Source organism: Falco peregrinus, chromosome 3 (assembly GCF_023634155.1).
Source record: "Falco peregrinus isolate bFalPer1 chromosome 3, bFalPer1.pri, whole genome shotgun sequence".
NCBI classification, from domain to species: Eukaryota; Metazoa; Chordata; class Aves; order Falconiformes; family Falconidae; genus Falco; species Falco peregrinus.
Window position 1 is genome coordinate 117164522 of NC_073723.1, and position 16435 is coordinate 117180956.

At 56.5% G+C, this 16435-nt stretch overlaps 1 protein-coding gene across 3 annotated transcripts; it reads left to right on the top strand.

Moving 5' to 3' along the window:
- The first annotated feature begins 744 nt into the window (after positions 1-744).
- On the top strand, positions 745-12547 carry NT5C1A (5'-nucleotidase, cytosolic IA). Of its 3 annotated transcripts, XR_003555503.2 has the most exons (7): positions 4851-5139; positions 6911-7078; positions 7904-8033; positions 8353-8475; positions 8935-9119; positions 9411-9885; positions 10803-12547. XR_003555503.2 is itself a non-coding variant. In XM_055800603.1 (6 exons), the coding sequence occupies exons 1-6, from the start codon at positions 834-836 to the stop codon at positions 9774-9776; spliced, it is 1077 nt and encodes a 358-aa protein (XP_055656578.1). In that variant the 5' UTR covers positions 745-833; the 3' UTR covers positions 9777-12547. The 3 variants fall into 3 exon arrangements, 2 of the variants coding, with proteins under 2 accessions (XP_055656578.1, XP_027645869.1); XM_055800603.1 differs by lacking the exon at positions 4851-5139 and adding an exon at positions 745-938 and having other exon boundaries at positions 9411-12547; XM_027790068.2 differs by having other exon boundaries at positions 9411-12547.
- The last annotated feature ends 3888 nt before the right edge of the window (positions 12548-16435 follow it).

Genomic DNA, 16435 nt, shown 5'->3' on the forward strand with positions numbered 1-16435 from the left:
AGTCTCACGGACAAGGACATGGGGTCCCCGAGGCTGTGGTCCATGGGGAGGGTTGGCTTTTTGCTGCTGACACAGAACTTTGGGCAAAACTTTTCTTCTGGCCTCGGTGCTGGGGCGCTACCACCTCCTCCCAGGCACTGCCCTGTGCCAGGTGGGATGAGGAGGGATCCTTCATCACTTGGCCCTTCCTGGGTTGGTCTCTGGGGTATGCTCCCTGCTCTCTGAGGGTCTGCTGGTCACGCTGAGCTGAAAGCTGGGCTCGATCCCACCAGCACTTGTTGGAGAACGTTTGGTGAGGATCCTTAATTAATATCTGTGCTCATCCCATTAACTAGCACACAGTGCAAGTTACCTGGCATGGAGCAGAGCGTGAGTACAGCTGTGACCCCCCACGCAGTTCAGTGCCACCCCTGAGCACCCTGGTGCCCTTCCAGCTGCTCGGTGCCACTCTGCAAGGGTGGGCAAACCCCAACGACCCCCGGGGCTGAGGTGTCTCCCATGGGCGCACTGTCACCTGCTCCCGTGTCCTCTCCAGGTTCTCCGCTGATGCCACCTTCCCCCCCCCAGCCCCGTTGCTCCCCGGGGGTCTGGTGCCCCGGGGCTGGCTCTGCCCCGGAGCGGCTGCGGAGCGCTCCCGGCTCCATCCCCCCCCGGCACCCCGGGGGCTGGAGGAGTGCGGCAGCGGAGGGGCGGGCTCGGTCCCGAAGAGGTTAAGCCGTGTCCCGGTGGGCTGAAACCCCGGAGCTTCATGGGATGCCTTATAAAGCGCGCTCCGCCGGCCCGGCAGCGGCTCCGGGAGCGCCCGGTACGTGCGGAGCCGCCGCCGCCGCGCCATGGAGCCGCCGCGCACCGCCGGAGCGCCGGGCGCGGCGGGGCGGCCCTGGGAGGAGGCGAAGGCTTTCTACGACAACCTCGCCCCCAAGAAGAAGCCCAAATCGGTGAGAGCCCCCGAGGTGCCGCGCAGCTTCGCATTCCCAGAGGAGCCAGCCCCGCTGGATGCTTCAGCTCCCCTGGGTGCCTTCCCCACCCCCCCCGAGTGCCCCTGGGTCTCTCCATCTCCTGCAGGGTCCTCCTGGTTGTCTCATCTTCCCTGGGCTCCCCCATGGAACCCTCTGGCTCTCTCTGGGTGCTCCATCTCCTCCCCGCCCCCCGCATGTCCCATCTCCCCTGGGTCTCTCCATCTCCTGCAGGGTCCTCCTGGGTGTCTCGTCTTCCCTGGGCCCCCTCTGGGGCTTTCTGGGTGCCCCATCTCCTCCAGGTGTCCTGGGATCCCCTTGGTGTCTCTGGTTTTTCTTTGACCTCCCTCCCCACCTCTGTCCAGGTCCTTGGGGAAGCCCTGGGTCATTCTGGGTGCCCCCACTCCTCTGTGGCATCCCTGGGTTGCCTGGGGTCTCTCCGGATTCTGCCAGCCTCCATGGGTTCCTGCAGGTCCCTGGGGTGTTCTCAGGTCCCTCCGGGCTGAGGTGTCCTTGCAGAGTGGCTTCGTGCCCCACGAGCTGCCTGTCCCCTGTGCCAAGGTGGGAGGCCCTGCCAGGGACAGGAGGGGTAGCAGTGGTGGAGCAGAGGGACAGCCTGGGGACCGAATCCCTGCCCGGGGCAGCAGGGTGTCGCAGGGTGTAGCCACCCCTGCCAGGCTGGCCTGCTCCGGGAGATTAGAGGGAAAGTGGTGTTATCTAACCAGGGCTGAGCCTGCCGGGTTTAAATATGGGAGTGCCTGGAAGTGCCGGCCTGTCTCAGAATAGCTGCGGCGGTGCGGGGCTGGCAGCCTGGGGGGCTGGGGGCTGTGCCCCGGGGTGGCCAGGCCCCGGTCCCGCAGCCCGCGAGCCCACCCAGCCGTAGCCATCCTCACATCCTCAGGGCTGCGGGTGCCCCGAGCGTGTGGGGCTCGGGGTGACCTGCTGCCTGTGGTGGCCCTGTTCATGGCAAAGCTCTGCGGGTGGCCTCTCCGGCGAGGGGACATGGCCAAGGCCCCGCTCTGCGCACTCCAGCTTGGAGCAGCCCCTCTGCTTTCCCAGTTGGGGACCCAGCTGCAGCCCCCAGCCCTGTACCCACTGCCAACGGGCAGCGCTGCTGCCTTCGCCCTTCCCGGAGGAGGGGGACAGCCTGGTTTGGTGGCGGGATGCAGCGGGGTTGTCTTTCACGCCATGCTTTTGGCCTCCTGCGGATGTCAGCCCAGGCTCCTCCTCTTCCTCTCCTTGCAGCCAGCTCAGTGACCAGCACGTCCGTCTCTGCTGTCCAGCTGGGGAAACTGAGGCACGGGGTTTGCTCGCACAAGTGACAGAGCCGTGCCATCCACTCGTGTGGGGCTGGGGCTGACACCCGCAGTGCCTCCCCAGCCCCGTGCCCCTCCGCTGGGGCACGCTGGAGGGGCCCGGTGCCCATGGCCAGGCAGCTCTGCTGCCCTCGCACACAGCTGGGGCCAGCCTGCCCTGCCAGGCAGCTGCCAGGCACCGTGATGGATGGCTGCAGAGCGCTTTTCTGCATTATAAATAATGTGTTTGGAAAACTCAAAAACATCTCAGCCATCGCGCTGAACTTTAATCTGATCCCGAGCAGGGGGCTCACAGCTGCCCAGGGCTCGCTGGTGCAAGGAGATGGAGTTTGCTGTTGGCCATCTGCGCTCTTGTGGGTGCTGCGTCTGCCTGTCCTCTTGGCTCAATGTCCCTGCCAGCCGGAGCAGGTACTGGTGCGGGAGCAGGTATGCACTGTGGGGGCTGCTCCCCCCCAGAGATGGGCTGTAAGATGGCAAGAGGCAGGGTGATCTTGGGGAGCCCATTCCTGCCTTGAAAGCGGGTTACCAGGGTGTCCCCACAGCCCACGGGGCTCCCTGCTCCGCAGGGGTCTCCACTCTTCCCATGCCCTGGCTTCCATGCCTGCTCCGGCCTCGCTCGTGCCAGCTGGGAGGTCAGCGATGAGACCTGCCACCCTTCAGCAATGCAGAATATGTCCCTCCGGCCTCTCCAGTGACACCGCGGCGGGAGGAGAGGCTGGGTCGGTGGGAGCCTCCTGCTTGCACCCCCGGCTCTGCCAGTGCCCTGCACCCAGGGGGACCCATCTGGCTCACCAGGGTGCCTCAGTTTTGAGATGGGGTGGGAGCCACACTTGACCCTTCCTCTTCCCTTTCTGTGTCCAAAATTCACCTCCAAATTTTCCATTTGGTCTTCTGCAGCATCCAGGGGAGTGCCTGATGCTGCCGGAGTTCCTCCAGCTTTTTAGGGCAGGTGGGTCCAGGAGGTTCGGCCCCAGGCAGTGTAAAAGGATGAAGGGGTGCAGGATGGGGTCCCCACTGTGCTCTAGGGGTGGCAGTGAAGCTGCTGGTGTTGGGTGCCATTGTGGGGTACCTGTAGCCCTCCTGGGTGGGAGGGCACAGCCCCGCCGCGCATCCCGGGAGCATGTGGGATTTCCTAATGTCTGTCTCTAATCCTTGGGGGGCCGCTTAGGATTTATATGTGATTAGAAGGGCGATTTAAAGGCCTGCCAGCTGTTGGGTCTGCAGAGGAAAACGTGCTATTTCCAGTCACTGCTGAAATACATCTTTACCCCAAAATTTAGGGTGCTTGCGTCTGCGATGCATTTTGTGCTTTATGGAGCTGGAGCCTGCCGGAAAGGTCATTTACGCTTCTGAGGTGGGGTTTGGACCTTGTGGACCACCTGGGGCTGTGCTAAGGGCTGATGTTCCTCTTCAGAGGGCTGGGCTGTCAGGACGTGTCCCTGGTCGTCCCTCCAGCTTGGCTGAGCCCAGGGATGGAGCCAGGGTTGGGATGGGACCTTCCCCCGTGCTGCCCTGCTTGTACTTCTGCTAAACACATCATTAATCTCTCGCTTGATGTTCAGGATGGGGCTGGATTTGACCTTCCCGTGGGAAGGGAGGAAGGGAGAGGAGCTCATCATGAATCCCCAGGCAGCAAATTCAGTTGGATTTGGCTGAGCGGAGCCCCACAGCCGCTTCCTGGGCTTGCGTTGGATGATGAGCTTTAAGTGACCTTGGCTGACCTTGCATGCCGCTCTGAGGGTAAAAGAGGGTTTGTCATTCAGAGTGCCCAAACCTGCCGGAGCTGGGGCAGCTGGAGCAGGAGGCTGCACTGGGATGGGGTGCTGTGCAGGCTCCACAAAAGCTCGTGGGACTAAATGTGTCCTGGAGAGGACTGTGGGTCGAACCCCTCCCGTGCACATGCTTCTTATTAAAAATGAAGGGTGTTTTCCCCCAAAATGGTGATGTTTCAAGGCAAAGGGGGGCTTGTTGGGTTGTTGGCAGCCCTCTGATGGAGGACTGGAGGTGCTGTGGTTCCTGTAGCACTGTGACTTCTCCTTTAAGGCCCATTTTTGAATGTAGTAATGATCATCTGCAGTACTAGTGGGGATGAAGAAGCATCCAAACAACCAGCCTGGAGGAGGGAACGCTTCCAAATGAAACCTCCACTTCAAAGAAATGTCAAAATGTGAATCCCTCCTTGCAGAGCAGAATTGCCTGATTTTTTAAATGTCAGCATTTCCCAGAAAACAGCAGGGCTGTTCCAGCCCAGCCGGAGCTGGGATCTGTGTTAGTGCCCGGGTGAGACTTTCTGGCAGAAAGTGCTCCAAAGGTGCAAATCTCCCTTGGCAGGAGCGAACAGGATCCGGCAGGTCCCTTTCCCAGAGGCCAGGCTTCCCTCCCGCGGGCAGCTGGGGCTCCAGCAGCCCACGCTGGGGCAGAATTAGGCCCCAAGCTTACGGTTATTTTTATTGCTGTGTTTATTACCTCTTAAATTAACCTCCTGGAGGCTGGTGCCTTTAAATGGCAGGGAAGGGACCTTGAGCAGCCTGTTGCTCTTGCGCAAGGTGCCTGTGCTGTTGGCACCGGCTGGGTGCAAGGTGTGTGCTGTGGGGAGATCGAGATGCAAATTCCAGCTGAGCATCTCGGCTTGTGGCCCCACGCATGCATCTCACCCCCTTGAACATCCATCCCTCTGTGCCGTGCGTGCTGCTGACCTACTTTCTGTGCTGGGCATCCTCCTGCGAGGCTGGCTGTGGAGGATGCTCTGCCCTGCGGTCCGGCGGGGACCAGGAGCAGGGAGCAAATGCCCGGCAGCTCTCCCACCTACCCAGATAAATAACCCAGGGCTGCAGGGATGCGGGAGCAGCAGGACTCCTTGCTGGAAGGTAATGGCCGGATGTCTCAAGAGCTTTAATAGTTATTAATATTTTCAGCTAATAAATGGCCCATGACACCGGAGTTATTAATTAATGAGCTGGAGTGCCAAGTCTTGGCACTCCACGCTAAGTTAATAGCTAACATCTATTGGGTAGCTAAATGTCGGATGGGGACCTGGCAGTAGTTCACTGGTGGGAGCGATGCTGGTGTCGCTGATCAGCTTCTGCGTGGACCTGGGTGATCACGGGTGTCCTGGGGACTGTTCACCTGCTTTCGAAAAAGAGCCGCTTCCAAACGGGGCCTTATTTCTCTGCAAATGCCATGGGAAAGGGCTCCCTCTGGCCACGGTGATGTTCTCAGCCTGAGCTAATCTGTGTCTGGTCCTAATTGCCCACTGCTTAATCTGTTTGCTGTGGATTTTGGGTATTGATGTGGCCTCGGTGAGGTGTCGGGGACCGACCACGCTGCAGGGCTGTCCCCGGGCACCGCTTGTGGAGGGTGGGTGGGTGCTGGGAATGGCATGGGGGCTGCCATTGACTCATTCCTGGGTGCGCCGCCATGCCAGGCAGGATCCACGGGGCGGGTGAAGGGCACAGCGAGCCCCAGGGCTGGCCCAGCCCTGTGAGGAGCACAGATCCCCAGCGCAGATGGGGGTACCTGGTCCTTGCCAGGCTGCTGTTGCGGTAAAGCTCAGCCCTAGGCAGGGTGGGGGCTTGAACTTTGGAGCACCTGGGTTTGCAGACGCCCTCCTGCCCTGGGGCAAATGGCATTGCCGGAAGATTACTCACGGGGCAACATGCTGTACCAGGATCCTGGAAATCGCAGAGGAGCTGAGGGTGAGGTGGTTCTGAAGTGCTGACGGCCCGGATTTCACAGGCTCCCTGGGGAGATGCATCCCTGGGATGGCTCCCAGCTCCCGGCGAGCATCCCCCATGTGAGTCCCCAAGCCCTGTCCTGCTCTCAGGACTTGCTGCAGGCAGCGTGTGCTGGGGCCGGGGCTGCCTGTGCCACTGTCCCTTAGGATTTGCTGTTCCGGGAGCGAGGGTTTCTCCTTGGCCATCAGTCATGAATTTGCTTTCATGCTTGCAAGCGAGCGATGGGGATTAACACCCTTCTGCCTTCCAAGGGGAGAGGGAGGACGGGTGAGGGTCAAGATAAGATTGACTTTCCTGGTGGCCCCTCTCACTGCCAAAAGCCCCACTAGAGGCCCCTTGTTGACTTCAGTAGATTTTGGATCAAACCTTCGAACGTTAATAATAATGACTCATAAATCATTGCTTGCACCACCTGTTTGTCATGTTTCCGCCCACAATAACTATATCAAGTGTTTTTATAAGCTGAGCTGGCACGGGTTGTTTGTCACATCTGGACAGCATCGTGGGAGTGTGGATCTGGCTGAGCCACAGCGTGTGGTTTTGCCTGGCTAGGCAGGGGGGTAAAGCCTCGCAAATTCCTTCTGCATGGGGTTGAGTGGTTCTCCTGGGGTAGCACGTTGGGTCTGGATGAGTCCTGGGAGCCTGTTTGTAGTGGGAGGGCTTGGGCATGGTGTGAGCATCAGAAAAAGGCTCTCGGGTATCTGAAATGTGTGGGGATGGTGCATCAGGGCTTTATCTGTTGAAGCATTGGAAGATCAGGGTTGCAGCTGCCCCATTATCCTCCAGATCCCTCTGGAGGTGTCACCCACCCCGTGGCCTTTCATGTTGAAAATTAAGAAATGCTTTCTCAAGCAGCGGGGCTGGGTGCAGGGGCTGCCTCCCCATTTTCTCCCTTTCTCTGCAGCCGAAGCCTGAGAACGCCATCACCATCGCGGTGTCATCACGAGCGCTTTTCCGCATGGAGGAGGAGCAGAAGATTTACAACGAGCAAGGGGTGGAGGCCTACGTGAAATACCAGCTAGACCATGAGAACGAGCCCTTCCTCCCTGGGGCTGCCTTCCCTTTTGTCAAGGTGAGCACCCACCCATCTGAGCTGGATCAGCACTGTGGTCCTCACCCAAAAGTTTTGGGGAGAGGGGAGTGCTGTGGGGTGCTTGCGTGGGGAAGGGATGGGACATGAGCAGCGCAGCAGAAGGGATGTAACCACAGAGCAAACAGAGGTCGGATAAACCTCCTGGCAAGTGATGTGCTTCTTCCAGGACTGAGCAAACGCTGAATTTTCCAAATTGGCAACTGAGCCCAAGAATTGAAGAAATCATCTCTTTGGATCATATTTAAAGTTTCCTTTTTAGGGAATTATAATTTATTATTATTATTATTACAATTTATTTATTCTTTTAAATTGGCTGAATTTAGCCTTGCTACAGAGTCAGCCAATTTCTAATTCTGACATGTTGAAATGAGGCATTTCAAACTTTAAAAATATTTTCTGATTTCTGCCCCAGTTCCACTGGATTTAGTGCAGTTTTGTGTGCTGGCCATCACTGGAAGGATCTCTTGCCCATTCCCAATGAATAAACTAATCCACTTGATGGGGAGAGACTTTCTGTTTCTGATTGCTTGAAAAACGCTTATCTGTAACTTTGAGCTAATTTATTCTCATCTCCTAATGAAAACTTGAAACTTTTTGCATTTGAAGATAGAAGAATAGCTATGTGTTTTGTCCCCCAAATCTTTCTTTCCCTGCTAAAGCTGTTTGCTAATGTCACTTTGGCTCTGGGTATAGTTGGGGTCAGGCCAGGTCCCTGGGTTTGGTGAGCAGAAGTGTTTTGCTCAGTGAGGAGGGGATCAGGGCCATGCTGACACCCCCCCATCCCCCTGCCCTGGGGTGCTGCAGGCACTGGAAGCGGTGAACACGCAGCTGCGTGAGCTCTACCCTGACAGCGAGGAGCTCTTCGACATTGTCCTCATGACCAACAACCATGCCCAGGTTGGGGTTCGCTTGATCAACAGCATCAACCACTATGGTAAGTTTGAGAGCAAAGCTGTCCTTTGCGTGGGTGCCGATGGCTTTTGGGCAGAGTGGTAGTGCTTGGCAGCAAGAGAAGGAGATGCTTCCTCCTGGCTCTTCCTCTAAACCACACGCAGAGCCCGCTTCTCCCAGATTTCCTGGGCTTTGACTGGAAGTTGGCTGGTGGTGAGGATGCTCTGGCTGCCAGCCGTGCTGTTGAACGGCAGTACCACAGTTAGCCCCCATCCTGCTGACTCCTGGGAGGCCACAGGGCAGCAGTGTCAAGGCTTGTTTGGGGGGCAATCTGGTTCACCCCGGGGTCCATCTGCCCTCAGATCTGTTCATCGAGAGGTTCTGCATGACGGGAGGGAACAGCCCCATCTGTTACCTCAAGGCCTATCACACCAACCTCTACCTCTCCTCCGATGCTGAGAAAGTGAGTGGGGCCATTGAAGAGGGTGAGTCTGGGGTCCAGCTTGGTGGAGGGGCAGTGGGGGGAGCCTGGAGCCCTCAGGGGGTTGGTGCCAGGAGCAATAGCTCCAACGTCCCTGTCCCTATGTCGATGTGCAGCTAGGGTCTGCCATGTCCCACGTCCCATCCTTGATGCTCCGAAGAGCCTCTGGTTTCCATAGAAATAAGGCTTTCCTCGAGCTCTGCAGCTCTTCCGAAGGCTGTAGAACAGCAAAGGCACTGTTTTTCCCCATTAATTCTTGTATGCAAAGGGAGATTTGTCATCTGGGGATTTGTTTTTGCTGTCAAAGGTCTTGAGGCCAAGCTGCTGGCACTACTGGGTGCATGCATTTTCTTGCAGTGTTTGCTTCCAGTCCATCGTGTTTCGCTCTGCTCCTCAACGGATAAGGCATGAGGCTGGGTCCTTGGGTAACTGCCACCTCTTGCCTCACGCTTTACCCCCACAGGGATCGCTGCAGCCACCATCTTCAGCCCCAGCAAAGACCTGGAGGTGTCGGAGAACCAGCTGCGGGTGGCGTTTGATGGTGACGCCGTGCTCTTCTCTGATGAGTCGGAGCAGATCGTGAAGGCTCACGGCTTGGACATGTTCTTTGAGCATGAAAAGGCCCATGAGAACAAGCCTCTGGCACAGGTAGCACTGGGGTGCAGCTAGACGAAGCCGCTGGGAGAGAGGCAGCCTGCAGGGATGCTCTCGCCTCTGGGAACAAGCCAGGGGTCGGCACGTGGAGTGTGAGATGGGGTGGGTCAGCAGCCTGGTAGTGCTGGCCCGTGGGATGGCTGTGGCTGGCACCTCGCTGTTGTTTTTGGGGGGCTCACGGGGAGAAGGGTTTACCCAGCATGTCTGGCTCTGCTGGGACTGGGTGCCTGGAGGAAGGAGTGGCGTGGAGGTCTGCAAAGTGATGGTTTCTTCTTGCTTTGGCAGGGACCCCTGAAGGGCTTCCTGGAGGCCCTGGGGAAGCTGCAGAAGAAGTTTTATTCCAAGGGGATGAGGATGGAGTGTCCCATTCGCACCTACCTGGTCACTGCCAGGAGCGCGGCCAGCTCGGGAGCCCGGGCCCTAAAGACTCTGCGCAGCTGGGGCCTGGAGACCGACGAGGCTTTATTCCTGGCCGGGGCTCCCAAGGGGCCGCTGCTGAAGAAGATCCGTCCTCACATCTTCTTTGATGACCAGATGTTCCACGTGGAGGGAGCCAAGGAGATGGGCACTATCGCTGCCCACGTCCCCTACGGCATCGCCCAGAAGCACAAGCAGCCGGCGCAGGAGAAGCAAACCCCGAACAGCAAGTAGCAGAGCTGGCTGGTCCCCCGGCGTGCGGCACGGTCCTCACCCCGCGCACCACGCTCTGACCTGGGTTGCAGTCTGCGAGGCAGAGAGCATTTGCTGCGGCGAGCGCGAGGTTATTGCCCAGCAGGAGCCTTGTCGGGGGTGGGGGGGGCACGGATGGAGGAGGGGGCTGACGAACAGCTTCCTTTTGCCTCTGTATTCGTTGCAATGTTGTGGCATTGTCCCTGTTCCTCCTGGGGCTGGGGGGTCCCCTGCGCAGCAGCCCCGTGACAGCGAGCTGTTTCCCTGTTCCTCCATGTGCTCTGCACTTGTTTCAGGCAAAATCCTTCGAGGGTGGATGTTGCCTTTTGTGGACTGTTTGTGCCAGGCAGGTTTAACCTATTGGCATTTCTTTAAAACCCCAGGTAACTCCCGAAGCCTTTGACTTACAATGCAGATGTTCAGGCTGAACTGTTGAACTGGAAAGTTGGGAGCACACAAACCCCCTTCTTGCAGCTTTGAAACAAGACGTTGTCCCTTTTAACTAAAATTAAACCGTAATATTGTTCCTTCACGGACCCAGCCCCTGCTCCCCAGCTAGAAAATCTTTCATGTCTTTGTCCCTTCAGCAAGATTTTGTCAGCTGAACAGCTTTCCTTTCATGCAGTAAAATCTGGAAAAATGGAAACAAACACTTAAAACCAAAAAATAATCCTGTTTCCTGCTTGGAGCTTTGGGTTAGCATATTGCTGGCCCAGGTTTTTATATTTGGGTTTCACAGTTGCATGATTTAGCACTTAAAAATAATAAATCTCAGTGAGGCATCCAAAGCCCAGCTCTTGTGTGAGCCATCCAGGGTCTGCAGACACATGCCTAGGGCTTGAATTAAGTTAAAAGCAGGCCCTAATATATTAGGGACATCATTTGAAGTCCATTTAGGTAAATCTGCAGAGAATTTCAGCCTGGGCGTTTTAATTACAGGATTCCCTTCACCCCCTCCCCCCCTTTCTAGGCTGAGCCCATATGAATTGATAATCTTTTTCTCCTCAGCTTCTTAAAACCTCTGGTGTTGCCTAAAATAAACACCTCTGCTAGCGATGCTGTAAGAGAGAACCAAATCTCTAATTCAAAACCAGAAAGAGAAATCAATTGGAGAGCTGCTTCAAAATCGGCGTGAAAATCACACTGATGTTTCTGCATGGAGCCCTGTCCTAAAGGAGACTCTCAGGAGGAAAATTTGAAGGTTACGTCTTTCTTGTGGGGTTTGGTTTGTTTTTTGGTTGGTTTTTTTTTTAGACGGTACACCCCATGGTTGGGCACAAAGGATGTCCAGCGTTATCAGACAGTAGTTTTCTACAAACGCCAATTCTGAGGTTTTCCGAGGTATGTGTCTGCCTCTGGCTCAGCTTTGCAGGGAGGTTTCAGCTAGAACAGCTCAGCCCTTCCCAACAGCGAGGCTAGAGCTCGAGTTATCGCACTTTGACAAATATATAAACAAGCTAGTGATGCCTTCAGTGGCTCGGGAGATGGTTTTCTCATTGCACTAAATCCTGCTCTAGCAGTGAAAAAGAAAATTGCACTTTCTTCCCCCCCCCCCCCCCCCCCAAAAAAAAATATTTCGCTTTGGCAGACCGTTATTTGTCACACCTGGGTGACAAGCACCTTAGAGGAAGGTCTGAAATACAAAGGAACAAAAAAAAAAAGTCTGGAAAGAAATTAGTATCTCAGTAATGCATCTATTAATATACAGGTTTATCAAAAGGTCTCGTCTTTTTAATGTGAAGCCCAGATATGGGATCTGAACTGTATCTTGGAGACCTTTTTGGCAGCTGGGAGGGGGAGAACAGCTTGGTCTCCCAGTAAACTTTTTCCAAGGTGTTTCCTGAAGATCACATCGTGGAAGCCCAGCCAAGCCCAGCTCCCAAACGGGCTGCACCAGGGCCTCCTGCCAGCCGGGGAGGTGGTGTTGCAAGTGGAACAGGGCTGTCAGCAAGCCCTTAGGAACCCCCGGCAGGGTGCTGGTGGGATGGGATCCAGGGTGCAAGCACAGCCACTGGGGATGGGTGCTTGCGCTGGGTGCTGTGGGGGCTGTGTGCTTTGGATCAGGGGTGTTGGCAGGGCTCGGCTGTGCAGGAGGAGGTGCCTTATCTGAAGGTGCTGTTGGCTCCAGGGAAGCGATGTGATGTGGTTTTGGGGCAGGGGCACTGCTGCCTTTCCGGGCCTGAGATGCACAGGGAGCTGGGTGCAGGGGCGCTGCGCCGGCAGGAGCTTTAGTGACTCTGCTTAGGGTCCTCCTGCTGCCAGGGCAGCTTAGGGGCTCGCTGGGAGACCTGGTGCTTGGGAAACCGGCCCCAGGCAAGGTAGACCCCCGCCTTGCACCTCCTGAGCCCTTCCTGTGTGGGGAGGATTTTCCATTCCTGCAACGGCTGCCCCATTTGCTTTTATCCACATGGCTTCCTACATTTTTTTTTTTCCCCCTTTACCATCACTACAACCGGCAGGCATGGATTTGCTGCTTCTGTACTTTCCTCACGTGCCCATCTGTGACATCCCCTCGGGCTGGGGGAGCGATGAGGTCCCCAGGACCGGCTCCATGGGCTGGGCACATCTCCCACCCTGATGGGCCAGCGCAGTTGTGCCTCTTGTGCTGCGCTGGCTGACAACTGGACTTCCCTGCTGTGTGTTGTTGCTGTGGGTTTCACTTCATTGTCCTCTGATGGTTTTTCTTGTGAATGGACTGCCATGTTAATGAAATCCCTCTGGGTGTTTTTCTGTAATAAACTGTGTTGGTCCCAGCCCGGCTCGCTCTGTTGCCATTCTCACAATGGGTATTTTGGCTCTCTGGTGCAGCTGGTCTCGGGTCCCTGCTTGGGACCTCCCAGGCTTTATGGTGAAGGGGTGGGGTTTATGAGAAGGAAAAGGGCCTTTGGGGATTTAAGGAAATTCAGGAAATGTAATAAAAGTAGCTACCTGGGAACTGGAGACCTCTGGGAGAGAGGTGGGATTCCAGCCTTGAGAGATGCGCTGTGATACAGCTACCTCCCTCTGGTTCGTGAACGGGCTTTTGTTGTAACCTGGAATCGTGATGAAGTCCTGGATAAAAATAGAATTTGGCAGAAGAGTTTTGTCAACTTGATCTTCTCCCAGCCAACAGGTGGGAGGCAGCAAAAGCTTTTTAGAAGAGATTTATTGCTGCTGAAGTACCGGGTTTATCCAAATAGCAATACTGCAGTTCTGGTGTTAGCTCCTCCCTGCCAATAAGGAGAACAGATGGGTTGAGGGGAAGCAACAAATTCTCCATCCCTCACCAAATATAGCCAAGGAATGTCCATAGGCCCCAGGGCAGCATCTCTGCTATGGGTGTTCGGATGGCCCTCAGCAGAGAGTGTGCTTTTGCAGCCTTGCTTGCTGGAATGCTGTCCCCGCACCCATCCCCAATCCTGCATGTTCTTCCACCAGATGCCTGGAGGAAAAATCAAATTCCAGCACTGATAAGGCCCATCTTGCACCAGTGAAGGTCCAGGTGGCGCACCCACTCCTGAGAGGTCGGGATGTCCATGCCAAAGCCAAGAGCTGCCTCTGGTGTTTGTGCAAAGGCCACCCCGAGCCCTTGGCTTGCTCTTGGGGACCAGTCTTGGCACTGGGGCCAAGGGGCCAACGGGTCGTTGAGGGACATGGGCCAAGGCTGTGCAGGGAGGGAAGGGGGAGGTTAGTGCAGTTGGGTCTGTCACGTCTTGTCGTTGGTTTCCTGCAAGCTTGAGTTTTTGTTTCTGTTGCCTGTTTTCTGAGCTTTTCCTTCATCAGGCATCGAAGGGCTTTGCAATGAGTGTGCTTTAAAATAAAGAACATGGAGGAGGAGAAAGCGGAGGCAGAGCTGATGGAGAATTATGTTGCCACTCAGCTATTGTCAGCGCAGATGTTCACAAGGTAATCATGGCCTCTGAATAGCAAGAAGTGCTTTTCGTGACAAAGCCAGGATTTAACCCCAAGAACTTGTGGGGCTTCTTGGTGAGGGTGTGATGACCAGCTGCATGGCAGGGAGGTGGGGCAGAGTGTGGACTCTGCTCTCCTGGTCCTCACATACACAGGGTAAGTCATGACACCTCCCTGCCTCAGTTTCCCCATCATCGTAACAGAGATCAGAGTGATCCAGAGGTAATGTCAGGTCTGGAGGATGACTCCAGCTCCTTGCAGAAGAAAAGCAGAGATCCAGGAGTGCTCTGAAGTGCAGTGAAGCCCCATATCTCTGCAGTGATGCCTGCACGCCTGGTGGCAGGTCCCAGTGCGTAGGCACCATGCAAATACAGGGCTGCCCTGACAACGCTGTGGTGCTGGCTGTGAGGGGTCCCAGGCTGTGCTGGTGGAGACTGCACCTCTTCCCTGCAGTGCATGTAGTTTGCAGTGCATTGTAGTTCTGGAGTGTAGAATAGGGGCCAACAAATGCGAGCAGGGACCTGCAGCCATCCCAGGAGCCTAAAATGTCAGGGCAGGGGACCTGGTGACAGAAACACTCAGAGTTGGAAGAATAGATAAGAGGACGTGGCGGCAAGAGAACAAGCAAAGGGCACTTGCTATCAGTGCTAGCGGGGCCGTGCCAGGATTTGAACAGCCTGACCATCTCGTTCCTTTGACACCGCTATTTATAGCAGCGTTCACTGATGCCTCTGTCACTGGTTCCTAAAATGGTTTCCCCGCGTGCACCCGGGGTGGCTGGGCTCAGCCATCCCGCGCCGGGGAGGCCACCAACGAAGCAGTGACTCAGTGGAGCGTGCGTGAAGCTGCTCATCGCCCCGCTGACGGAGGAAGCCAGCGTCTCCCTCTGCCAAGAGGCAGCTCCACGCTGGGCAGCTCCTTGGAAGATGCACCAGACGGTTTCTGTTTGAGGCCTGGCCCCTCGCCAGGAAGAGTCAGTGGGGTGAACAGACCCACCTTCCGCCCTGCTTCTTCCTTCCCCCTCCCCAGAACGGGGGCTTGTCCGGCTCTGTCTGGGAGCCAGCAATTTCCACAGCTTGATGTTGGTCCTTAAGGTAGCTGTGGGGATAGTTCTGTGTGTCAGCCACGCTGGTGGAAATAACCCTTTGGTTACTGGGCTGGAGCAAAATGCAAGAGGGCAAAGAGCTTGTAACTGCTGAGTAAATATGCCTCATTCCCCGTCTGGAGATTTGCCTTTTAAAAACCTGCTTCGTTTTCCCAGTTCTTCCCAGGCCAGTGAGCAATGGAGGCAGAGATCTCTCTGTCCTGGCGTTTTCCCATTCCTGCAGCAAAAGCTTCGTTACCAGGGCTGCACTTCAAAGCGTTGCTGGCAGCGCTGCGCTGGAAAGGACTGTGCACATAATCCCACCGAGGAGGAGAGGAGGGGGTCTCCGCAGCCCTGGGGCTACCGATGCCAGGCAAGTATGGCTGCACTCGCAGGGGGCGATGGCCAGCCCCGCGCTGCTGTGAGCTTGGCACAACCCGTGCCAGATTTTTTGATTGAATGGCGTGAGAGGAGATGGGCGTTAGTGTTAAAAAAAAAAAAAAATTACAAATATAATCCTCAGGGATAGCATCCAGCAGTCCTGTGCACAGGATGTGACTTTTGCTTGTTTTCTTTTAGGGCAAATTGCACGGTTATCCCTCTGTGGCAAAAAAAGGGGATGTGGAGCCCAGGGCTGGCACTGAATTTTTAAGACTTATCATGGGAGCTCCAGTCCCGCTGGCTGGCGGTACACACAAATAGCTGGAACTGGCCCACGCTGCGGCTGTGTCCTTGTCACCCCTTGTCACCGCGGCCATCAGCAGCCGGCAGGGAGCTGCGCTTTCCCCCTCGAGATGAAGCGAACCCATTCACGGCCCTGCGAGTCAGTGTCTGCTGGCAGCGGGGTTGGTGACATCCCCCCCCACCCCAAAACGGGGACCACTTCCAGTCACAACCCCCAGACTTAACATGGCAGCATAGCCCTGAGTGAGGACCGGCAGGGTCTGGCTAGGGAATTCTGCGGAGGGGAGAATAAACGAGGGAAACTTTGCCCAGATTGCGCCGCAAGGGAAACCTGGCTCCACCGACCCCGTGCGGCGCTCGCTTCTGGGCTGCATCTGGCAGAATTTGTGCATGGGTGGAAGCGGTTGTATGTGCTGGGAATTGGCGCCCATGTTGGTGGGGATGTGCTTATCCCAGGGAGCGAACAGCCAGCTGGGTCCTGCTGCCACCACCGTGGGGACAGGGACAGTTGTGATGCCAAGCAGGTGCCACGAGAGAGTGTGGAGGGCTGTGCGGCATGGCGGGAGGGTGCAATGGTGGCAGGCATCCTGTCCTTCATGGGCCAAAGGGCTCCAGATGGCATCGCCACCCTCCATGGTGCCACCTGCTGCACCTCTCCTTCAGGCGTGTGTGTGGGGAGTGTGTGAGCCAGCACCTCTGCCGCAGCGCAGCCCCAGTGGCCATGTTAGCCCCCAGGCTGCCCCCAACCCGCCACCTCGTGGGGTAGGTCCTCCACAGGGAAGGGCAGCTGATTGAAGCCCAGCAAGCTGGGAATGGAGAGGTTTTCCTCAGCACCAGCTTTGGCATGGGGCACCGTGTCTGTAGGTGCCAGTGTGGCACTAAAGCAGGGCCACCATCTTGGGCACTGTGGTGCTGAGGTGGGGCAGCCATCTTGGGCACTGTGGTGCCAAGGCAGGGCTGCCATCTTGGGTGCTGTGGTGGT